Consider the following 26,737-nt stretch of genomic DNA (forward strand, 5'->3'; position numbering starts at 1 on the left):
TGGAGGGAATGGTGTGATTTTTTTTTTTTTTTTTTTTTGGCTGATGCTGCATAAGCTCATACATTTGCTTTCTTGCATCACATGCCACTACTACTACTACTACTACGTGTTCCCTTAAATTTCCCAATCAGTGTACTTCCTATGGGAACAACGATTCTGCCTTGGAGATTCCTGCTGTGTTGCGTGATTGATAAGTTAGGGATCTGGCGTTTGGTTGGGCCGCTGAGAGTTTGATTATCTCCATTTTATTTCCTTCGAAATCATCTACTTTGTTCTGTACGCATTCTTAAACCTCCTATCAGAACCTTGAATTCGGGCCACATTCTCTCCTATTCTTTAGATGGAACAAGCAGAACGATTCGCCTTGGTTGAATTATATTTCACTGCAGGTAATCCGTAAACATCGCACAAGTAGCACATTTCTACGGATATGATTCATAGGAAAACAGTTCCCTTCATTTCTCACCTGAGCTACTGCACTCCCTGTACTTTGAGTCCTTTTCTTTTTAGTCTTCTCACGGTCATTTGCTCTTGCAGTTCTTAAGCTGAAATTAACTTCATTGCCACACAGCATTCTTAAAGACATGCATTTTCACTACAGATTTTGCATGTCAATCAGAAGTGTTCTGAAATCCTCAAATAAATGAGTGTCATATTTCAGCTATATCTAAAAAAAACCTATTATTAAGGTCACTCAGAAAGTTATTTTACCTAACCTTGTGCAAATTTTGTATATTGCATGTATAAATTTCATGTGTTCTCTGGTCGAATTGCCTGATTGCTGAATGAAAAACACTTGGATCTTGGAAAAAATCTTGTGCCTATTCCTGAGACCGACCAATTGAGCCACTGATTGAAATATACTCATAAAAGATCCTCTCGTCATCGACGGTATTCCACGGAATTAGAACAACATAAATCATTCACACCAATTATTATTATTATTATTTTTTTTTTTTATTAAATAGACCCATTCAGTTGTCTGTTCATTTACAAACTGTACAACGTTTTTTTGCAATTAGCATTTAATGTCACAAATACGTCTTATTTTAATTCCTGCATGGACTTCTTTTTTTTTTTCTACTTGTGTTTTAATGATTTAAATATTAATTGAGACTATCGAAATTGAATTTTTTTTATTTTTGAGAAAATTCTTTACTCTGAAACCTTAAGGCTTCCAATTAAACTGGCAGTGTGTAGCGCATAAATAGGAAAGTGTATTGATCAATCCTCCCCTGTGTTCGCTGTTTGTTAGATTGATTTGTCAACTTAAAATGGCTGGAATCTTCCGGTAATTGTGAATGTACAAAGTCAAGTGGTGAATTTAGCCTCAATTAAATTGGGAATTACTAGAGTAATTCCCAATTAAATTCAGTAATTCAGTTAAATTGGGAATTACTAGAGTTATGATAACCTGAATGTTATGATATAAGAATGTCGAAATCTGATAGGAGATGGACTCTTGTCTAATAATTGCTCCACTGGGTATGAAACCTTGAATTCTAAAATCGTATTACAACCCATTAATATGTTCTTTTTTAAGATAATAAAATTTACATTTCATGTTTTCTTAGAAGTCCTGACATTTCACGAATACAATTTTTCTTTTTTCTTCGAATTTTATATAAAATTTATTTATTATTTCTCTCTGCAATCAATTTTTTTTCGCTATAGCGATTTTTCGGCTATTTTCTCATATATATCAGTTAATTTGTTTGTTTCAGAAATTTTATGGCTATGTTTCAATATAATTTATATATGACGTTCCCCGGTGGCGCTGTATTCATCTTTCGTTTTGTACGGAGTTCGTTCCATTTGGTCTTTTGTGCTGTACGTGTATTTGGGTGAATTGTCTACTCTGGTTTTAATTTTTTAATTAATTTATTGATAATGGTTTTGAAAAAAGGAGCAACTCAGACTGTAGCCCAGAAAAAGAAGATTGCTGAGGTATGTTATATTAGCTGTAATTTATGTGTTAAGTGGTATTGTACCAGCACTTAATTTTCATAATTTTTTAAGCCTAACTTTTCCCATCCACGTGCATTTTCTTGCTTTGGTTCGATTGTATAGAAATAGCTTCCTTTCATTTTTTCGGATAAGACATATTTAGCTGCTTTTGAATTCTTACTGATTTATGTTCAAGTATTAAGTTTATATAATACTTACATTTTAAGTATATATAAAATAAAGATTGAATTCAGAATAAAATAACAAAAATACACAAAGGTGGACCAGTATAGAACATGAGTTGCGGAGGCAACTCATGTTCTGTACTGCTCCACCTTTGTGTATAATATAAGTAAAGTAAGAAAAAATAAGGTATAAAAAGGAAAAGAGTTTTTGAACCTAAAAGATTTATTAAATTATCTGAAATTAAAGGCAGAATCAGCCAATTAGAAGTATAGAAGCTGAATAGGAAAGTAAAATATATGATTAATAACTAAAGAAAAATAATTTGGTGCAAACTAAAGAAGTTTGGTTCACATATTAGGTATTTCATTAGGGGGACTACAACTGATTATGTACCAAATTACTGTTTCGATTATATATATATATTTTTTTGTTAACTAAACTCATTATGTTAAAAGTTTAATTAAAATGTTTCCGTTACATTTTAATTTATTTTGGCAGTGTCTATTTAAGGTTAGTAGTCCGGCAAAAGGACTTTTTGCCCACACGTTCCTTGTTCGGCAGGTGTTTAAAATAAATTTGATTGTGTGCAGCTTTTCTTGTCTTCCAACCTGTAAATAAATTTACTTTTGAGGAATCTCGAAAGTCGCTCGACTATTAGCTATTATTAGCTTCTATTAGCTTCTATTTTTCTTCATCTAATTTAATTTAATTAGGCAACCATAGAATGGAATGTGCACTTTCCTTTAAAAATTTTTTTATAGCCCATAATTTAGTTTTAAACCCATAATCCCTGTAAGTTATTAGAATCCTATAACCACTATGTATGTGGTAAAACTCCACCAGCTAAGCGGATTACTATGAGGTGAGTGCTGAAAATTAAGCTAAGCTATACATGCGATCTAGTTATTACATTACAGCACATAAGGACTCCTTAAAAAATCAAGAATAAATTTACTTTGTAAGTCTCTTTTATTTCTGAACCCCTTCTTTTTTCCCTTCAGTTTAATTTCGGATGCCTTCCTTTTAAACCGTTGGTGTCTGCTAACCGTGTGTATAGTAGTAATTGTAGGCACCTTGCAACACTACTTTACTATGCGAAAAAAGGTCTTCATATTTTGGTGGTAACATCTGGCCTATTTCATTTGATTTATTGGCTGTCGCTTTTGTTATTGATTACATTTTTATGGTATTGAATGAATAGAATCTAGATTCTTTTCAATTGTTATGATGTATTAGTTCTATTTAACTACTCAGTCAGATATGTTGATGCCTAATTTTGAGACTAGTTTGCAGAATCTTCTTTGGGTCTCTTGGATAATCTTAATCTCTTAAACCCACAACTACGATTTTTTAGATATCTACAAATTTATCTATAACTGAGATGGTGCCTTTTTTTTTTTGTGGTGTGAATATGTGAGATGCATATTTATTCATGCTTATACAAGAGTGTTCAACTTTTCATTGTGTGCACCAAAAATTTTGAGCCATGGTATGATATGAACAAAAATTGTGAAATGTCAGAATCCACCAATAAAAAAAAAAACAGGATTATTTGTGCCATTGAATATTTTTCAACAATTGTTTTGTATGCATGTGTGTACATAAGTATTGTATATATTTCATGATGTTCAGCTTAAAAATGCAATTTATATGGGATAACAAGATATTGCTACTATATAAAATTATTTTATACTGTAATTATGTTTTTAAAGTTAAAAAAAAGCATAATTGTCATGTTTCATTAATATCAAAAGAACTTTAAGTAGTGCAGTGTTTAATCATTTTATTTATGATTTGAGAGCAGTCTCATCATTCTTTGGGATGAAAATAGCATAGCATACTATAGTCTGCTGCATAAAATGGCAAATAGTATTTTTTTTTTTGAAAGGCAACCTTGATACTTGACAAGCAATTTCCACTTTTCATTTGATCCTCAAATTACACTGGCTGACATGATTTTTGCCGGTAAATCTATATATTTACTGGAATGATCGGGCAACTAAACCTGAAACTACATGACTTGCTGTTTGTCGTCAAGGAGGATATAGTGGACATAGTGTTTTGTAATGTGGTGCCAGTGGTTTCCCACAAAACTGCACTTGGTGGCACTGTGAAGATGCAAAGCTGCAAAACCAGATGAGTGTGAGTTGTTTTAGGTACCGTGAGCTGTGTTGGCTTGTTTTTTTTTGTGTTGTTGATCTGGCCACTTTGTTTTATTGGGAGGAGTGATCACCAAAGAAGGTGCCTTCCAGCATCTCTCCACAACACAAGGAGCCGGGCGAGGACAGAAGAGAAACATTTACAAGGCTGGCTCTGCTCTGGCTGGGACAAGAGTTAAACAACTAACAAAAGTTAACACAACATACAACCACAGATTCTTCTCACCTGTACATTACTAGACAATTTCACTTGCATTAACAATGAGAATTGCTAATGCACATCAACGGAAATGCTTTTTTTTCTGGGGGATTCCGTCCCCAAATCCTTGATTTTGTGACCATATATTATTAGATGATTTCCAAACATTAACAATGAGAATTTCCCATGCACATCAACAGAAGTGACTGTTTTTTAATAACGCTACTATAAAGAGAGAACCTGATACTAACAACTCATACAATTACTGCGAAAAAAATCAAATCATCAAAACACAACTAGAAAACAAAGAAACTTGCATCATGAGTCCTCACATGCTGGCTGGTACACTTCACCAAACATCCAAACTGAAAACACTTGTATTCTGAAGCTATTAAATTTGCTCTTGTGGCCGTACACTACTCTGCGATTTCATGAGCATTAACAGTGAAAATTGTTCATGCATGTCAACAGAAATGACTTTGCTTTCAACTCGTACAATTACTGCTAAAAACAAAAACAAAAACCTGGGAAAAAAAAAAAAAAAAAAAAAAACATCTCACTGGTCCTGGCATTTTTTTTTGAACACATTGAAAACACCAGTATTCTGACGCCATCAAATTCACACTTGTGGCTGTACATTATTGAAAGTCACATGATAAAAGTGCAAGACGCAAAGTATATGTACAGAGATGAAAAGTAATGACCTACCAATCAAAACCAAGCACCTTCTCATGAAAGAGCATCATGGTTCACTTTTAGTCGTCCAATTGCTCCAGATAATGCATATGAACTATTTTTACCTCCACTAATATATCAGTCATTTGTATACAATTTTTATATATACAGGGTTTTGTGTTACTCATAACATATATCTTACTACAATTTAGGGATGCTGAAATGGATAACTGGAACTGGCTGGTCAATATACCAGCCAGTTCCATACTATAGGCCAGGGAGGTCAAGGCCGCATGTGAGAAAGCACTGACTAAGAGAGCAAAGAATGGGGAGAAGGAATTTTTCATATATTTGAGCACAATGAAAGCTAATCAGATTGTCCTGTGTGTACTGGACGTGGAAAAGTCTTAGATCCAAAGATAGACAGTCTTAGATCCAAAGTAAGATTCAAAGATAGACAGCTGGTGTTGCAAATGAATTGAATAGGTACTTTGCATTGGTCTTCACTGGTGAAAGACGCTTTATGTTGAGAAGAGGCTGAGCTATATGAAATTAGTTGTTGTAATTACAGATCATTGTTTATTTATTAGAAAAACTTAAGCATAAAGGCAAGTTAAGCTCCCAGACTTGATGGCATATATACCCTGTAGTTTTGAGAGTAGCTAAATGAGAGAGTATATTAAGCCATTGAAGTTAATCTTTGGACTCTGGGAAGGTTCCTTTGAATTGGAGAAGTGGCAACATATTGCTAATACATAAAAGCAGTTCTAAGAGTAAAGTTGGTAACTACAGATTGGTTAGTGGTGGAAAAAATGTTATAGGCAATGATTAAGATTGCAATCCAGGGACAATGGCATTCTGAAGGGTACACAACATAGCTTTGTTAAAGGAAAATCATGCTTAACTAACCCAGTAGGCTGTTTTCACGCATTTACTCATGAGCTAGATTTAGGGAACAGTTTTGACAGTTTATTTGGATTTTAGCAAAGCATTTGACTCTGTCCCTCATGAGAGATTAATGTATAAACTTGATCAGGTTTGAATTACTGGTAAGATTCAAAGATAGATTGCTGGGTGACTGCAAGACAGAGGGTTGGGATTAATGGATATTTTTCAAATTGGTGTAACATCAAGAGTGGGGTCCCTCAAGGGTCAGTTCTTAAATCATGGTTTTCTCATTTGCATAAATGACATCGACAAAGGAATAGAAGGCATGATGTCAAAATTTGAGGATGATGTAAAGATTGGCAGTCATTAACGAACAGTGCCAAGCAGTGCTTCTTCAGGATGACTTGAACAGACTTCAGAGATGATCAGAGAAGTGGCATTATGTTTTAATGCTGCTAAATGCAAGGTCTTGCACACTTGGGGAATCAGCAACCTCCAAATAAATTATACACTTGGTTTTTGAATTAAAAACAGTGGAGGAGGAAAGGGATCTGGGAGTTACAATATGGACAGATATGAAGTTTTCCAAACAGTGTAAAAAGGCAGCCAGGAAAACCAGTGATATTCTATCGATTTATCAAATGTTATCCTGTAGAGATAACATTTGATAAATCATAATCCCACCATATAAGGTGATTGCATATCACATTTGGAATACTGTGTTTAGTTATGTTGACCTCATATGAAAATGCTCATTGAGCTTCTTGAAAGGATCCAAAGTCCAAAACGGTGAGATCTGCAAAGGGACGATCATTGAGCAAAGACTCACAGTATGTGGGCTACACAGCTTGGCAACTGGGCAACTCGGAGGTGACGTGATTGAGGTGTTTATAAAGCCCTAAGAATTTCAAAACTTTTTTTTTTTTTCTCTCTTTTCTTTATTTTATTAGATTTCTTTATTTTCTTTTCTTTAATTCGTTTTAAAGAATTCCACAACTAGGGATAATAAATTTAAATTACATGGGTTTAGATTAGATGGTAAGTTTTCTTTTAGCAAGTGAATCATTGATTGTTGGAACAAGTTGTTCTTCCCAGTAGTTGAGGCTGACAGTTTGAATAAATTCAGTGATCAACTGGATAGTTACCCGTGTGAGGAGAGAAGCGGGAAGCGTGTAATTTGTATTTTCTTATTTACTTGGTTCGTTTTTTTTTTTTTTTTTTTGTGGCTTCTTTACACTATGGCAAATATTATTTACCATATGCATTGCTATAAATATACTTACTACGAATACTTTACTATACATATCCTTGGTTGTATTTTGAGATTTATTATTGTTTTTATAGACTAAAAACAATAACACGATACTCAATGTTCTCTTCACATTTCTGCAGGAACCAATGTGTAATATTAAATTAAACTGAAAATTAGAGTAACTAATAGTATAAATGTTTTTTTTTTTTTTTTTTTTCAATTTTTTAGTATTTTATGTGAAAAGCAGAAATAATCTGCATGTTTTAAATTTCATGCACTTAATGGTCTTTTAAACTGGAAGATCAAATATCAGAGAGTAGTACCTGAGAGGTCCTACAATATACAAACAATGGTAAAAGGGTTGTTTTGTACCTGCCTAGTACTCTCACATAATTATTCTGTAAAAATGGCAAAATACCAAAAACTGTACCTATATTTAGGAAGGTAGAAAACATTTCAGTCATTAAGTTTGAACTGCCTTTTTTTTTTTTTTCTCTCTCTCTCCCAAGGCACCCGTCAGATTCTACACGATCACTACCAGGTTAAAGAAGTTATTTATTCTTATTTATCCTTTATTCTTATTTATTATTTATTTATTTGTTTATTTTATTTTTTTGTGAAATGTATTAAAGGAAATTTGTGATTGAAATGATCATATGAATTATTCCAGGCTGCTTCATGAGTTTCCTCCGTAATGTTCCTGCCATGAATTCATCTAAATTGGCAGACATTGTGATTTTGGGTTCTATTCATGTTTGAAAACTGCTTTGATACATTCCAATAATTGCCAATGTTGCTTGCAGTGCCAGTGATGGGATCTGAAATTTACACTGATTCACTGGTCTGTACTCATACTTTTATGGATATGTCTGAGAAACATGTCATAGGCTGATTTGTCAAATGGCTACAGTTGCAGTGGCAATTGTACAGCATATATATTGTTCTCTTTGTGTTAACTGCAGTGAAATTTTTTCCCTCAACAGTACTTCAAACATTAAGCAATTACACTGAGGTCTAATTGCAAGTTTTAAATGCATTATCAAAGTTAGAAGAGGACTTCTAAATTTGGACAACCTGGAGGAGGATATAGGTGTATAAAACTCTGAATAGATTAAGTAAAATGTTGATAGCATCCTTATTCTAACTCAGACAACAAACACAGAAGGGGGCACAAATTTGAATTGAAGGTTGGTGACAGGATAGACATGTGTAAATTTACTTCAGCTGGGGGCATTTGATTGCTGGAACAGTTAAACCCCCCTGGTTGGGGTGGGCAGATGATATTTATATAAGGTTTTTTCCTTTCTGCTTATATATAAGGTTGATTCCGTGTATCATTTGCCAATAGTCATACAAAACCTTTTTAAAAGAGCTAAATATAAAATTTTATGAAAATCCATCCACCAGAGTGAGGTTATTCATCAGACACCATAGTAGTATGGTGTCTGATGAATGGCAACACCTGGAACGTCAATTCATCTCTGCCATGTTTCTCTATGGCGATACAGGACATGCCCATAGGTAAAAATACAAAATAAAACATGAAAGAAACCATTTCAGGTTAAATTAGGAATTCCGTTTAAAGGAAATTTTTTTATTAGGGTTAAATTTTCTTTCATTTAAATACAGGGGAACTCTTTAGAGATAGATAACCTGAAATAGTTAAGCTAAAGCATCACTCAACTGTTTGCAAGAAAAGGAATTATATAGAAATTTATGCAGCCTTAAATGAATAGTTAAAAAACTATTTGCAATAAAAGAAATTTTTCAGAAAATTTATGAAATTATGCAGATACAAAATGTTTACTTTTGTAAAGGTGACTACAGTGGTCTCAGTTTTTTAAATTCTATACAGTGGGACCAACTGATGATGTTACCAACAGCAAATTCTAAATGGGAAGCATGCAAGGAAGTAGTCTTGGAAGCTACTAGGCTTTTCATGCCAACTAAGATATACTGTTCAAGCTTTAAGCCTAAATGGAGGTCAGATGACCTAATGAGACTCGTTGTAGAGAAGTAAAATGAATGGCCCGCATATAAATTATTGGAAGACACATTCCTATGGTAGATATAAGCTGGTCTGTAATCGTCAATAAGGACACTACATGGGCAACGGCAGATTACGCAAAATCTTTGGCAAAGGATGCAAAGAAAAACAGCAAAGAGTAAAAAATATATATATATATTTTACATAAAAGTTTACATAAGTAAAGAAACTTATGTAAACTCTAGAACAGGCCCGGGCAAACTATGGCCCGCGGGCCACCACACATTTTTTTGTGCAGCCCGCGAGCTTTAATTGTATTTTCGAAAAAAGTTTACTTATTTTATGCCTTTTGCGATGCCTTTTTGAAAACTAAATTTGTATATGTAATACATTATAGAATTTATCGACTTGTAAATTGTTTTATCATCTCTGTATTGTTGAAATTGAGATAGAATTTGAAATTGTGCGTGAACCGGAGCGAGCCAACGGGTGCTTTTGTAACAGTATAATTTGCGATTATAAACTAACCGTGCGAAACTACGGTAACAGACAACCAGTGATAGACTACAACGGCTTTGCTGCAGTGGTGGAGTAATAGGATGGGACTACTAACTGGCTGCAGTTCCAATCTGTTTTCTCTGACGGTCATCCCGCAGTTAGTTTTTTTGCATTATCTTTGATTATCATCTTGGTGCCAGTAGTGATAAAAATAATATTTACACCCTTTTAAAAAATGAATAAAAAACGAAAAATTCAACAAGAGCATCGTGTCTTCAATGAAGAGTGGAACACAAAATATTTTTTTGCTAACATAAATAATGAGACTGTTTGTCTCATCTGCCGGGAGAGTGTTGAAAGAGTACAATATTAAAAGACATTTCACTTCCGAATATGGTGCCAATTTAACTCTCGAAGTGAGAAAGAAAGAAAACTGCTGATGGATTGATTCAAAGTTTATCTAGACAACAAAATGTCTTTACGCAGCTAACTAAGGAACAAGAAGCTACTGTAGAGGCAAGTTTTGTTATTTCTCATATAATTGCAAAAAGCAATTTTGTGATGCCTTTTTGTGATGGAGACTATATTAAAGAATGTATGACAAGCTTGTGGAATTGTCCTGACATTAAACACAAATTTGAGAATATAAGTTTATCTCGGCGAACTGTAGTAAGAAGAATTGAATGTATCGATACAAATTTGAATGAGCAATTATTATCAGTATTAGAATCCATAACATGGTACTCAATAGCTCTCGACGAAAGTAACGACCAAAAGAATACTGTGCAGTTATTAATTTTCATACGTGGATGTACCTCTAATTTTGAAATTATTGAAGCGCTTCTTTCAGTGGAATCTTTTAAAGACCAAACAACAGGAGCTGATATATTTGAAAAAGTTGAAAAATGCTTAACAAGATATAATTTACAATGGAACAAAATGGTAAGCGTAACAACTGACAGAGCACCAAGTTTGACAGGTAAAAATGTTGGAGCATTAAAGAAAATTCAGGATAAAATTTGTGAAAATTATCCTGATTATAATTTAATTACAATTCATTGTATTATACATTAACAAGTATTATGTAAAAATGTGCTAAGAAAGGAAAGTGCACCTTCCATTCTATGGTTGCCTAATTAAATTAAAATAAATTAAATGAAGAAAGATAAAAGCTAATAGCCGTGCACGAGCGACTTTCGAAATCGTCCTCAGTTAGCTATAGTGGGGGGGGGAGCATGCGAGTGTGTTATATACGGGTTGGGTTCCCGAAATGTATTTTAGTGCATGTGGAAACTTAATACGTGCTAAATTCCAAATGGGGGAGAAGTTGGCGGGAATCTTTTTGTTTAATATGTTGAGTGATGTATGGTGCTTAAACCACTCAATGACGAGGGCTTCGTTTTGAAGGATTTTATAGCTGGAATTTAATTTGACTGCTGTGATGGCTGAATCGATGAGTAGGTTATGATTATAAAATTGGACATGTTGTGTTAGTTCTGTACTTGCTAAATTAGATTTGAAGCTGTTAAAGTGGTAGTATGCAAGCGTGTTTGGAAATTTTTGATGTCCCGAATTTTGCTGTTGTGTTGTACTGCCTATGTAACATGCTTGGCAATCTGATTGGCATCTGATCAAATATATAATGTTATGACCTTGTGTCCCATATTCGTGTGTTGTCTTGCATGAATTGAATTTGGAACTTAATTTGTTATAAGATGTGAATATTAATTTGATATCTGTATTCTTAAAAATTTGTTGAAGTCTTCTAGCATATTGTTGATGATATGGGAGCGCGATAAGGGGTTTATGTGTCTTATTCTTATTCACGTGGTTATTAATTTTGCTTGGGTTATTAGTGTTATTATGAACTTGGGTGATGGTTTCTTTTATTAGTTGTAATGGATATTTTCTGTCGATGAATTTTTTGGTGAGGTATTGCAATTCTACAGATAGGTCTGTTTGTGTGCGACTATATTTTACAGCATTGTATATCTGGTTGTATAAAACTGCTTTTTTGATGTATAGAGGGTGGTGTGAGTGGTAATGTAAGAATTTACCTGTATGTGGGTTCTTTCTGTATATTTTGGTGCCTGAAGATGTACTTATTACGGCGCCTCCGTAGCCAGGTGGGAAGGAGCAGCAGTGCGTAGCACACGCTTCTTGATTAGACCAGGGTTCGAGCCCGTCACCACCAAATACGGAGGATGCGGAAAGGTCAGGGAATGACCACTGCATATCCAGGAGCAATGTGGCCTTAGTTGCTAATGCTCCTAAAAAAAAAAATTTACTTATTTTGTATATAGTGAGGTTTGGAAAATTAATTTTATTATCGGTTTAATAGAGAAGACTTGTTACTTATTCTCAGTTGAGTACCACCACCCAGACGGCACTGTTTGAAATATGGTATGGGATAAAGATCTCTGTTATCCTCATACCATCCCTATTAGACTTAGGAAAGCAAAAAAGATGTAGGAGAGGTAGAGGAAGGAAATGCCGTAGAAGGAAGAAAGGGACAGTTACTCCTTCAACTCACGCTGCTCAAAAGCTCAAATTCCTCGAATAGGCAACGCTTCCCCATTAGAGAAAATTGTTGTTACCTATTCTCGGAAACTCCGTGAATATCAGGCTCTCCTGGTGACCGTATCAAGGCTATTGGCCTATCATCTGTGGGTGGGCAGGTACCCTGGTATTGCAGACATGATAACCCAGTTGTGAAGATAATCACACAATATGAGAAATGCCAAAAGGTTTATATGATAATATTTAAAAATAACCAAATGCACAAGGCACAAACGTTAAGAGTAAGTTTAATATCTAAATAATATCGGTGTAGATACACCATAGATAACTCTTAAGAAACTACGATGGTAGTCTGGGAGGCATCGTTTTCCCTCTCCTATCACCATCTATCGATGATAGGCGAATAGCTTTGAAATGGTACCATCTGGGTAGTGGTACTCACTCAGAATAAGTAACAATAGTCTTCTCTATTAGTGAAGTGTTACTTATTCAAGGTAGTGCAATACCATGGAAATGTTGTGTAGGAAGAGCACAATGTGAGATACAGAGCAAATGATGCCTCCCACACTACCATCGTAGTTTCTTAAGAGTTATCTATGGTGTATCTACACTGATATTATTTAGATATTAAACTTACTCTTAACGTATTGTGCCTTGTGCATTTAGTTATTTTTAAATATTATCATATAAACATTTTGGCATCTCTCATATTGTGTGATTATCTTCACAACTGGGTTATGTCTGCAATACTAGGGTACCTGCCCACCCACCGATGATAGACCAATAGCTTTGAAACGGTGGTCTTGGTGGTGGTACTCATTGAGAATAAGTAACAATAGTCTCTATTAGTGAAGCGTTACTTATTCAAGGTAGTGATGCCTCCCACAGAGTTATCTATGGTCTATCTACACCGATATTATATAAATATATGCATAGTGCGTTCTTTCTGAGTATTTTTTTGTGTTGTGCATTGACTTGATTTTTTATTGTTACTATTTTGGCATAATTTCAGGATATTTCTATGGTTTATGGGGAAGTGGGACAGAAGTCAGGACTGCTAGAAATTCTGGATAGTTTTGGCACTGTAACAATATGGCCATTATTAACCTAGTAACAAATGTTACTTCAGTTGTATCTCTAAAATAGGGGATGGGACTTAATGCCTTGGTTGCATTCCTGAAAACTCATGAATAAATAAACTACATATAAGGAATAATTCATTAAATCAGGAATATTAGGGTGTTCCCCAACTGAAAAGAAGAATTTCAGACCAATTATCAGTGCAATTATTGCATTTAACCCAGCATAAAAATGGTCACATTATACTTGACAGGTGTCTTGCTTTTTTAATTTTGGAAAAAAAAATCTTAATTCTGTTTGGAGCACTAGGGTTTGGCATTTTTAGTAATTGATTGCATTATTAATTTTTATTTGTTTATTTATAATAAAAAAGATTTAAAAAATGCTTTTTTTACCTGTTACTTTTAGTTAAGCAAAACATTAGTTCTGGAAAAAATGAAAAAGCCATTATAAACATGAAACTGTTAGTCCCTTTACTCCTTAAATTTATAAAACAATTAAATGCACAAAATTCAAAAACATGTATGCTAAGTGATTGCTGAATTGTTGACCATGTACCTAATACGATTTTGGACCACCATTTGCATGGATAACAGCCTCTATTCACCTAGGCATTGGCTCCGCTGAATTGTGGAAATGTGTAGAGTCGTAGATAGGAATGTGCAGCAGTTGTGCCTGCAAGGCTTTCCAGTGTCGGAATAGGTGACTGTTGTGTGTCCATATACCTCACTTCCCATTCCAAAATATCCCACAAGCAAGAATAAGCAGTCAGACAGATAGCTATGTATTAGATACTGTTAGTCACTTCCATTTAAGTTTATAAATACATTAAGCAGGCATAATTTCTAAAATTATGTATGCACATGTATTTCTGCTTATATGCATATAAAAATGACTTTACAAACACAGTTTATGATAGATAATTTCACTTTGTCCCATGCTTCCACAATATTGTTATACCATCCCTTGCATTGTAAAATGTGAGGGATGGTATTAACAAGGTATCACAGCAGTACCTCCTAACTTCCATCCAGAAGCTGGAAAGTAATTCTCCCCTAATGTTCCAATAACCTGACCACTAAAGTTATATTAAGGATAGTTACACGGCACTGATATTGGAGTTGATGTTATTGAGTTGCTTTCAGTGTCTACGGGCATTATCCAGAATGAGCTGCACTTTGAATGTAAGGTTAGCAGTACCACTGAGCCTTAATGGCAAAATGATTAGTAAACCAGTCCTCAGACATCTGACAGTGTCTCCCATGGTCAGGTCTTCTGAGTTATTCACTTCTTCCTGAGGGAATGGAGTCAATCCCATAATGACAAGAACAACGAAGAGAGGGCTAAATATTCAAAGTTACTGGCAAAAGAGAAATCTCATCTCCCAGTGTTTGTTGGCAGTACACTTACACCAATGTGTTAGCAGCATGCAGGTTGAGGAGGATCTCATAAACTTTAGATTAAAAGAATTGAGGTGGTGAAGAACCGGGACCAATTATTTGTCTTCTTGATCCTTTGGAGAATTGGAGCAGTTGGAAAAAGCCGGTTATAAATGCCAAGTGTTCTTAACAGCCAGGAGAATATTTGTAAGTTGTAGAGTAAGAAATATCTATCACTGAAGGTTGATGGCAAGGAAAGTTCAGGTACCTGTGTGCAAATTTTGTTGAGAAAAAAGCAGTTCTGTTTCTAGAGAAGAATTTTCAGTGGAAGACATAAATGGCTGTTGAAGATCAGTACACACACAGAGCAATCAAACAATATGTGAGTGGATTCTTCAGATTCACTGCATAGCATGATATTGAATTTCATAGTTTAAACTAATATAGCTTAGCTTTTAGGAAACAGTGCCCTGTTAAGATGATAAAAGTGTAGTCCTGGATGATTTTCTGATATATTTTGTGTACCATGTAAACATTAGGTATAAATTTTCTAGTGTTTATCAATTAGCCCATCTGGCTTATCATTGAACAATTAATTAAAATGCTTCAGCACCTGGTTTCTCAAGTTTAGATCATTGGTGATATCTTGGAAACTGAAAAGGTATTCCATGCCTGATATAATAAGATTTTCTGAAAATGAGATGGGGCCTAGTGCTAAGATTATCAGTAATGGTTTATAGAACAAGAGTAGACACAGTGGAACAAATATGTAACAAAGCCAAAATATAACCTTGAATGGGGCACAGATATGATTGAACATTAAGAAACCGGGTATGCATAAACCACAAGCTAGCTGCAAGGGTAACAGTGGGGATAATTAATGATGTGATCAAGTAAAGTGTGTTGATGTTGAGGCCCCAATCTTGTTGTGTTATCCTGAGTAGCAATTGTGTGAATGTAAATTTCTTAACCTTTTGGGCATGATTTTGAATGTAATCAGCAAAACCTATAATCATTCCCCAATTTTTAGTGGTTCTAATAAGGGAAAGTTTTTTTTTCCATCCACTTTCACAATTATGAGGCCTGTTATAGTCAAGCTTACGTTTGAGCACTACAGTTTTTGATTTAGTGCATGCATGGGTTTGAGGAAAGTGGTTAACTAGCAGTGGTTGTAGCTTAGAATAAACCTGTATTGACACAGAAGGAGAGTAGCCTGTCTTTTGATTGAATCCTGGTGCAACCTTCTCTTGTAAACCACATTTCCTGCTTCCCCACTTTCAGAGGGTCTGTTATTGATGAATTGCTGATAAGGTCTGGCTCGATGAATAAATTCATCAATGTTCTTCATCAAGCCAGCCCTTACTACCATTAAAAAGTTCCGAGTTAGCAGTACAGTTCTCTAGAATTTCAGTGTTGCTGGGCCTGCTTCTCTTGTTTTTATACTATATGTATATTGTGAGCATTTCTGATCACAGGATTTCTCACAGTTGTCATTTTGGCAGAAAGCGGTATTGCATGCTTAACATCACCTTGTATGTGTTCTTAATATTACAAATTTTGAACTTGCTCAAGCTATAGGAATAACCAAGCACAGATGATCTCTTCTGCCTCAGCACAATTAAATATTTCAGATTATCACTTCCAGTGTTATGGTTGTTCTATTCCTCTTGATGAGTGGATAAAGGCTAGGAGAAGATAATGCATGATGCTTGTAAGCCATATTACTGGATTAAAATGGGAAGGGAAAAACACCAAATCATATAAGAATCTGCAGAAGTGATGTAATGCAGATCTGCATAGAACCAAAGCCACTGCAATAGTAACATGAAATGAATGAAGATCAGCAACTTATTTCACAAGACTTGACAACAGCTACCCATCTGTCACTTAGTATGTACTTAACTGAAGGCTGTTTTGATTGCATAAATGGAATTCCAATTAGAAGTCCCTCATAAAGTAGAAAAATTGACATACTGAAATTTCATAATTGAGGATCTTTTGTATTTTATATGATTTTAGTTTTCAGTGTATTATAATTTACATAAGTTTTTGTTACACAAATTGGTTAGGTATGGCAGTTGTGTACTATTATTGTGTCAAAGTTAAATTATGTAGAAATATAGCCCAGATACATATCTAGAATATAACTTCTACTTCAATAATCAGTGGATTATGAATTTACATATTATCAATAATGCATAAAATTCATTGTCTGTTGATGATTAAAGTACTGAATTCTGAAGACTTCCCCACTTTTTAATTTTTATTTCTTTGATAAATTTAAAATTGTTTACCTGCAATAAGTATTTGTTCCCTTCCACTTTCAGTCGTTTTAGTTTACATTCCAGCAATTTTATCCATGTCCTGTGATCGATAATAGTAAACTACCCACTCTGTAAGCAGCATAGATCTCTATGCTACTTAGAGGTTTTTTGTTACTTTTTAAAAAAGGGGGTTTGAACTTATTTTTATGGCTAATACTAATAATTTAGATATAACTAAGTCTAAGGTTAAGAAATTGATAATGATTGCTTTGATGGATCATTGGCAGGCCAGATGGTGCCGTAGTGAGGCTGATCAGGTTACCTGTTTGTTTCTGCCAGATGTTAACTTTGAGATAAGAAAAAAAAACAGCTGGTTGTTTCCAGAAATGGGAACCCTGTATTTTATGACAGGACATGGATCTTTTAATTATAAGCTGCATTATTTTGGGTTAAAACCTGACCCGTTTTTCTGCTGTATGATTGCATTATTTATGAGCAGTACAGACAAAATTTAAGAAATACTATTGTCGAGTTAGGTCCTGGAAATGAAACATTATATCTCGCAAATAGAAGTTATTTTAATGTCTTGCAAGATTGGTCTTTAATAAGTGGAGACAGATGTCTTTCTTTCTAATGTCAACGTCTGGTCTTGCTGAGCAGCGAAAAAAGAAAAAAATTATTTTTATTTTTTTATTTATTATCATTTTTTTTTTTTTTTTACTGGCTTGTATTTTCAGGGTAACTGTAGGCAGAATATTATGCATCTCCAGTTTGGATTTATATTCCAGGGGATATGACTTATTTTTATTTTTTAATGTAAACCCCAAAACACAAGAGGTATTAGAACCTATAGTACTAAGTACCGTGCTTGGGTTGGAGGTTAAGAAGACGAAAGAAGATATTTGTTGACATTGGACTTGATCTTCTGTAGACTAATTTTCAGGAAATACGTGTGAAGGAAGGTTGTTCCAGAAAATGGCAGTTGAATGAATAAACGAGGAAGGTGAAAAGTTGGTTCTGTGAGTTTGAAGTTGGACAGTAAATGGATGTTGGCTGGTGGCAGCATGTGTTCGGACTGTTTTGAAAGAGAGAGCGGGAATTATAGAAGCCAGTTCAGAAGAATAGTGCCCATGGAAATATGTGTAGAAGAGGCATGCAGCAGAAACAGTACGTGTTTGAGACAGCGAGTGGAGAGACTGTTAGAGATGAATCATTAATTAACCTAACTGCCCTCTTCTGAATGGAATCTAGAAGCCTGAGAGATTTTGGGGGCACCACCACAGATGTGGGAACAATATTTTATATGATGAGAGTCCTGTCGATCAATTCGGCCCTGGAAAGATTGTGCAAGGCTCAAGGGGTAGAATTTTTTTCAGCCTGGTCTGTACTTGTTAACAGGAGAGACTGCTTCTACAGGGATGGAATACACTTAAATAGAAAGAGTGCAAAATTGTTTGCTGATGCTATCGAGGCAGTGTTAGGTGGATCGGAAAGCTGCTAGATTAGGGGGATACAAGGACTAATAGATTAACAGTAGCCACTGGCAGAGGTGAAAGTGATTCTTGCACTGCTTCTATTGGAATGAGCAGCAGCCTGGAAAATAAGATGCAGGATATTTTAGAGACTGCTGGGAATCGTTGGGGTACAAGTAAACACATGGGTTGTGTTAGGGTAGCTAAGAAAAAGAACAGGTGCATGTATACTTGTGTGTACACCAATGCTAGGAGTTTAGTAAATAAATTTGATGAATTTGAGGTATTGCTCAAAACATCAAAGGCAGATATTGTTGGGATATCAGAGATGTGGTGTCACTCAGATATAAGGAATGCAGAACTGGAATTTGGGGAGTACAACGTCTACAGAAAGGATAGACTGGATAGGAAGGGAGGAGGGGTTATGCTATTAGTTAAGAAATACATAAAATCCAAGGAAGTGAAGCCAGTGGACATTGCTGGACAGTGCAGTGTTGAGTCAGTTTGGTGTGACATAAGCATTGGGAGATCAAAATTGGGAGTAGGAGTGTGCTATAGGCCTAATGACTCTGATGAGTATAATAAGAAACTGTATAGGGAAATAGAGTGGGCCAGTAAATCAGAGAGTCTTAGAATGGGAGATTTTAATTTCCCAGATATTAACTGGAATTTGTGGGTTTGTCACTCACACACTAGCAGGGCTTTTGTGGATTTATTGGATGATTGTTTTCTAATTCAGCATGTTCGGGAGGCAAATAGAGGGAGTAATACTCTTGATTTGCTTATCAGTAGTGATTCTTCATGCATTAAGAATCTGCAGATAAATGAATCACTAGGTGGCAGTGATCACAGTGTGCTGAAGTGGGATTTACTCAAAGAGGTAACTACCATTAGGAGTCAAGGGAAGGGTTATTGCTTTCATAAAGGTGACTACGATGGACTGAGACAATATTTAAATTCTATACAGTGGGGCCAGCAGATGATGTTATCAATAGCAAATTCAAAATGGGAAGCATTCAAAGAACTTATTTTGGAAGCTACTAGGCTTTACATACCAACCAAAAAATAATGTTCAAGTTTTAGGCCTAAATGGATGTCAGATGAACTAATGAGACATATGGCAGAGAAGAAAAATGCATGGGATACATACAAATTAACATGTGACACAGAAGCCTATGATAGATACAAGTTGATCTGTAACCAAGTTACAAAGGAGGTTAGGCAGGCGAAGGCAGATTACAAGAAATCTTTGGCAAGGGATGCAAAGAAAAACAGCAAAGAGTTCTTTACTTATGTAAACTCTAGAAGGAAGGGGATGAATCAGATTGGTTCACTTGATATCGATGGGTCAACTGTCGATGATCCTGCTCAGGTAGCTAACAAACTAAATGAATATTTTGCATCGACATTCACACATAAGGAGTTATTCAGCGAGTGGAATGCCAGAGGTGTATTGAACTCTGGCAGTACGCTAGAGAACCTTGTAATAACTGAGAGTAAAGTGGAGGAGAAATTGTTGAAGATAAACACAAGAAAGGTACCTGGGGTGGATGGGATCTATCCAGTTATATTAAAGGAGGCAGCAAAGGAAGTAAGCAAACCCTTAGCCATAATTATGAGAGCTTCTTTGAACTCGGGGGAGGTACCCATAGACTGGAGAAGTGCAAATGTGACCCCAAATCACAAAGGAGGATCAAAGGCTGACACAAGTAATTACAGACCTGTTAGTTTAACTTTTGTTCCCGGATAATTAATGGAGGCACTGGTTAAAGAAGCACTGCAGGATCATATTGACAAGACTTCAGTTATAGCTTGGACACAGCATGGTTTTGTAAAGGGGGAAGTCTTGCGTGACCAATTTGATTGGATACTATGATTCAGTCACAAAAGAACTGGATGCAGGGAATAACTTTGATATTATATACTTGGATCTTAGAAAGGCTTTTGATACTGTTGCACATGGAAGACTGCTGCACAAATTGAAGCAGTGTGGCATTGGAGGCAAATTGCTGCTATGGATAAAGGGGTGGTTGAGGGGGAGAAGACAGAGTGGTAATCAATGGACACTGCTCATCGTGGACCAATGTTATTAGTGGAGTCCCTCAGGGTTCAGTATTGGGTCCATTATTATTTTCTTTATTTATAAATGATATTGATGATCGTATATCAAGCTTAATGTCCAAGTTTGCAGACGATATGAAGGTTGGCAGGGTTGTCAAGGACACTACTGACACTATGCTGCTGCAACAGGATCTGGAAAGGATGAGCTGAGAGGTGGCAAATGAAGTTTAACATTGACAAATGTAAAGTACTACATATGGGGAAACAGCAACCCCAGAGCAACGTATCATCTCTGTGGTACTACACTGACAGTGGTAGAGAATGAAAGGGACCTGGGGTTGGTTGTGCAGGCAGTTATGAAGTTCTCTGAGCAGTGCAGATGGGCTGCAAGAGTAGCTCATGGTGTATTGTCAATGATATATAGGAATTTTTCTAGCAGGGATAAGGAGGCTATTACCTTGTATAATGCAATGGTCAGGCCACACCTTGAGTACTGTATACAGGCCTGGAGGCCTCATTTCAAGAAGGATGTAGAACTGCTGGAACGAGTACAGAGAAGGGCAACAAGATTAGTGAATGGAACAAAGGGGTGCCCTTATGAAGAAAGGCTTAAGTTTTTGCAAATTAGTCTCTAGAGACTAGGCACCAGGGAGGTGATCTGATAGAGGTGTATAAAGTCTTGAATCGTGTGAGCATGCTCAATGCTGATGGGATTCTTCCTCGTGCTCAGAATAATCACCTGAGAGGGCATAAATTCAAATTGAGGAAAGATATATGTAGGATAGGTGCAGAAATTTGCCTTTAGCCAGTGGGTGGTTGGTTGGTGGAACAGACTTCCATCCCTTGTCGTGGAAGTTGATAGCCTAAATAAGTTTAAGGCTCAGCTGGACAGGTATTTCGAACAACAGAGGCGTGAAGTGGAAGTGGTTATTTTATTTTTATTATTTTTATTTTTTTTTTGGCTGATGCTGCGTAAGCTTGCTTTCTTGCATCAAATGCCTCTACTAATGCTAATGGTAGGGCGGATTTGCGATTTTACAGAGTGAACAGTTTGGAAGAAAAGTAGTGCAGAGAGCAAAAGAGAAAAACCAAAATTTTTAGATGCAGTGGAGCAATATTTGTAATGTGCTTGTGCCAAGAGAGATTTGAAGTTCAGGGTAATCGTCAAAAGAGATAATTTTACCTATGAATCAAAGTGTCACCAAAGATAAACATAGGAGCAGAAGAATCCTTTTTGTGAGATATAAGACAAGACTGAGTTTTAGAAGAATCGAAATCAACTAAGTTGTCTTTGCCCCACTGCAGAATTGCATTTAAGATCGGCATTTAAGGAATTGGTATGATAGCAGATTTTCAAGAAGTTAAAGCTGATTGAGCAGGGCAGGGTTTCTCAAAATGGAATGTGGAATGCAATGTGCTGTCATCAGCAAAACTATGGATAGGATTTCCAGTCAATGGAAGAAGGTCATAAATATACAAGAGGAAAAGAACCGAACCTTGGGGGACACCGGTATTAGTGAGGTAGTTAGAAGACAGAGCCATCTACCATCACCCTCAGCGTGTGATCGGAGAGAAAACTATATAAACAATTACAAAAACAGATGGCAAACCATAAGATTGAAGCTTGTTTAGAAGACCTTTAGGCCAAACACGATCGAAGGCCTTTGAGATGTCAAGAGCAACTGCTTGTGTTTCACCGATCTTTTCCATTGAATTAGTCCATAAATGGGTAACATAAGCCAAAATATCACCAGTGGATCGACACTGACGGAATCCATACTGGCGATCATTGATCAGACGGAAGGTTTCTAGGTAGTTTAAGAGTTGGCAGTTAATTGATTTCTCCATTACTTTAGAAAGAGTAGAAGTAATTGCAATGGGACGGTAATTGGATGGGAGGGATTTGTTACCCTTTTTAGGAACTGGCTGGATATGAGCAAATTTCCAAGCAGAAGGAAAAACACCTTTGGAATAAGAAAGTGAAAAAAGGCGGCAAAGAACAGGAGTAAGTTCAGGAGCACAAATTTTGAGAACAAGTGGAGAAATACCATCAGGACCTGGAGCTTTTTTAGCATTGAGATTCATCAAAATCCTTCTGACATCCTTTTGACGGAAGACCACAGGAGTCATGGAATGGTGGGAGGTATTTTACCAAGATCATTAATACATGAGTTGGAAGAAAAATAGGATGCTGGCAGGTCAGCTTTATTCTTGACTGAAGTGACAACAGAACCATCTGGTTTTCACTGAGGTGGGAGCAGAGATGGGCAAAATTTGCAGCCAATAGCTTTGGCAAAAGACCAGAATGTTCGGCTACCATTAGAGCAAGAAGCAAGTTTTCTGCTCTTAGCCTGTTCAAAATCTATTTTGGGCTGATTAATAACTGCTTTACAATTAGGGCTTGCATAAAACCGAGAAATTTCAAAACCGAGTTTAACCGAAGTTTACTCATAAAACCGATTTTCTCAGACAGGGAAAATAATTAAAAGCTTATAACACAGGTATTTATTTTATCTTGGGTAGATTGTACAAATCGTAATCAAATCTTTTAAACAAAATCTATCACCTCTTATAGTAAAAAAAAATTAAAAAATTAAAATGCTCCAAAAAAGTAACCAGCTTGAGATTATACAAAATTACAAATTGTAATAAAATCCTTTGAATAAAAACTATCTTCTCGTATAGTAAACAAAAAATAATAAGCCCTATGATAATAATAATAAATAAATAAATAAAAATGTGAAAAAAAACAGCTTAAAGTATTTGGAAAATACTTTACAAATAGTAAAGTATTTAAAAATAAATACTTTACTATTTATTGCTCAGCTTTTTTCTGAAAATGATCCTTAAAAAATAAACAGTATATTAAGCATTTTTCCCGATAGACTTGACCTTATTTTTGTGTTAAAGAGACCAGTGATCGAAAACACTCTTTCAGATTGGACACTTGTTGGTTTAATGGTCAGCAGTCCTATATAAACTTTCTCCAGCTTTTCACTTCTACTGCTAGTTGCCTCCAAAATTTTAAATTCTTTGCTGATTTCCAATTCACTCGGATATTTTGAAGGCTCTTCAGTTAATCTTATTACATTATCATACTCTCGCATGAGTGTATCTCCAACATCGGAACTAGACGAGTCTTGTTTTCTTCTAAAAGAACAGTTCGTTTATTTTCAGTTTCTTCATTCAACGCTAAGACTCCTTCGGAATGTTTTGCAAATAATCTCTGATAAATCTCTTCAGCATGCTTTTTCAAAACTTGCTTACTTGGAAAATCAAAAGTTCTTGAACCTGAATCTTCTTTCCTAAACTTTTTGGGGTTGTGTAGATAGCTCAGCAAAGCCACAGTTAGGCAATTTCGTCTTGCATTGTAACGCTGCAAAAGGCTTTGGTGAAACTTTAAAGCAAATGGATTTTCTGCTGTATCAAGCTTAGCAAGCAGAAATTCTATTGAAGATTCTGCTTTAAGTAAGTCTGTATCTTCTGAGGTTATAGCCTTCAGAATCATTTCAACTGGTCGCAAAGTTTCACATAGCAATTCAAGTGTTTTCCAGTCATTGTCAGACACAGCTTCAGTTGACAGTACTGCACATAGAGCATTTGGAATGCAATTTTTCAATTTCAAAAATCTCTCAATCATATAGAAGGTGCTATCCCATCTAGTTTTGCAATCTAATATAAGTTTATATTCTTTCCTATTAAATTTTGCTTTAACAAAATTTTGAAATATGTCATTTTTGATAGGTGATTTTCGAAAAAGCTTGCAAATTTTTCTGACTTTGTTAATAGTTTGTGCAATATTGGCCATTGGATTGAAGAAATAAATGAGCTCATCGGTAAAGTCGGTTTGAAAAAGCATGCCATGCTGTCTTTCTTCAACTTCTTCATCATCACTACTTTCTTCATTATTTTCATTTCCTTCATTGTCTTTGGGAGACTCAGAGACTGTGGCACCATAATTGATTGCTTTTTCATAAAGTACATCTATAACTGACAGATATATACAATGGGCTATACATTGATGATGATTAGGCGTAATTTACTTGCCAAACTTAATCATCATTGCTGCTCCATCGGTGGTGCAGGCAACAATATCCTTATCCAAGTTCAAACCAAATTCCTTCAAGTGTCCATTCCCAATTTGCTCAGTTCTTCTGCTATCAAGTGAACCATTAATCCCAATAAGACCTATTGATTATCTTTTGACCAATGATTATCTTTTGAATGCACATTTATATTCATATACCTTTTATTTTGTATAGACGTATATTCGTCTAGAGTCAATGAATACCGTGCACCCAAAACCAATGAATTTTTGAAATGCTGAATGAGTTCTTCTTTCTTAGTTTTATAATAATTCAGAACCATATTTTTAATTCCATTCACTGAGACTGGTGGTAATTTATCGTATTTATTTCTCTGAAGGTGAAGGCTTGATTGTATAAACTCACCCTTGGCAATTGAATTAAAAGAAAATCCATCTAAAGCAGCTAATTTTGAAATCTCTTCTTCCATAGATTTTTTAACGATAAAGTTTTTTAATGTTCTTACCATTTTTACAGGAGGTTCACTGTTATCTTGTTTAATGTCAATCTGATGCATTTTCTTTAAATGCAACATCAAAGATGATGTAGATCCTCCAGACGACTTCATTATCTTCTAACATTTTGAACATTGTGCTTCATCTTTGCTTTTTCGAGCAAAATAATTCCATACATTTAATTTCATCTTAGACGTATTAAGAGTAATAAATATTAATTAGTAGGAATTTATATCACCGACAATTTTAAATAAAATATTGAAGATAACACAGGCACAATACTATGAGTCACTCCCGCAAGTACTGAATGAAGAGTCTAAACGAGGCAAGTTTCAAAATTTTCACGAAAGAAATTTTTTATTTATTTACTGCAATTTTTTTCCCTAATTAAATCTATTGTATTTTCAAAATTACATAAAAGCTAAATTTGGTGAAGCTGCTTTTTGGAGAACATTTGATCGCAAATTTAATAGGAATAAAGAAGCAAAAAAACTTTCTACGATTGAAATTTGATGCAATATTCAGTGAATCTGTTTCTAGTGGGTAACCATCAACAAGGCGCGTTCCATAACTTGCCTGGCGAACAAGATAGATGGAACGGAGAAATGTTGAGCATTTTCTTTTACGCTATCGCTCCGACTCACTCAGTCGTAAATGAGTACACCTGCATCGTGCCATGATACAGGTGAGAAGATAAAAGGTACCGCTCCTAGATTTGGGCCACTTGCCCATGAGATTCGTACCTAAACATAAAATAAAATAAAAAACATGTTTAAAACATAAAGCAGTTGAACGATCCAGACAAAGAACAAACAAAAGAAAATGTGCGTAACAAAAAACTATATTCGAGGGCTAACTAAAAAAATATTCGAATCCGGTTTTAGAAGCTCGGTTTCGGTTTTAACAACTCAATATGAAAACTGGGTTTAACCGGTTTATAAAACCGGTTTGCAAGCCCTATTTACAATTGTTGCAAGCTCTGGTATAGACAGAAAATTAAACTGAAGAATTGGAAACAAGCCAATTATGATATGCAACATTCTCCTCTTGAGCAGCCTTAGCATATTTATTGGAAAACAAGGTTTAGATAAAGGATGAGATTTTAAAGTGGAGTGTGGAATAAAGGATTCCATTCCTGCAAGAATAATTTCGCTGACACGATCTGAGCAAATGTTGACATCAGAAGTTTTGAAACAGTAGTTCGACCAAGGAAAAGAAGAAAAGAAATCTCGCAGGTCATCCCATTTTGCATTCTTGTAATGCTAAACAATGAGGTTGGGAATAGTCATGAGAAAGAGGCTCCATTGGAGAAGAGAGAATCACCGAGTTGTGATCTGAGGTACCTAAGGACCACTCACATCGACCGTGTACTTAGAAGGGTTGTTTATGATAAAAAGATCAAGCGTGTTGGCTGTATGGTTAGGATTGTCCAGTATTCTTGTAGGTAAATGAACAATCTGTACAAGGTCATTAGTAATTGGAAAAGCCTCAGCATCTCGACCAGCTGGGTCGGTGTGACTAGAAAGAGGAAGCCAGCTGGAGTTGTGAACATTAAAATCACTAAGGGAAATTACCTCACTGTTAGGAAAGTTGGACTGGAGAAAGTCAAGTTGCAAAGAGAGGAAGTCAA

General features: G+C 35.4%; 1 protein-coding gene across 1 annotated transcript in view; it reads left to right on the forward strand.

The window, feature by feature from the left end:
* Positions 1 to 1,805: 1,805 nt before the first annotated feature.
* The window catches only part of LOC150089731 (uncharacterized), a 48,200-nt gene continuing 23,268 nt past the window's right edge, over positions 1,806 to 26,737 (forward strand). Inside the window, exon 1 of the mRNA XM_090389628.1 lies at positions 1,806 to 1,947. Within this exon, the coding sequence (XP_090245754.1) occupies positions 1,891 to 1,947 (57 nt within the window). The 5' untranslated portion in view covers positions 1,806 to 1,890. The remainder of the gene's footprint in view (positions 1,948 to 26,737) is intronic.

Source organism: Mastigoproctus giganteus, chromosome 2 (assembly GCF_048544385.1).
Source record: "Mastigoproctus giganteus isolate SK-2022 chromosome 2, ASM4854438v1, whole genome shotgun sequence".
Classification (NCBI taxonomy): domain Eukaryota; kingdom Metazoa; phylum Arthropoda; class Arachnida; order Uropygi; family Thelyphonidae; genus Mastigoproctus; species Mastigoproctus giganteus.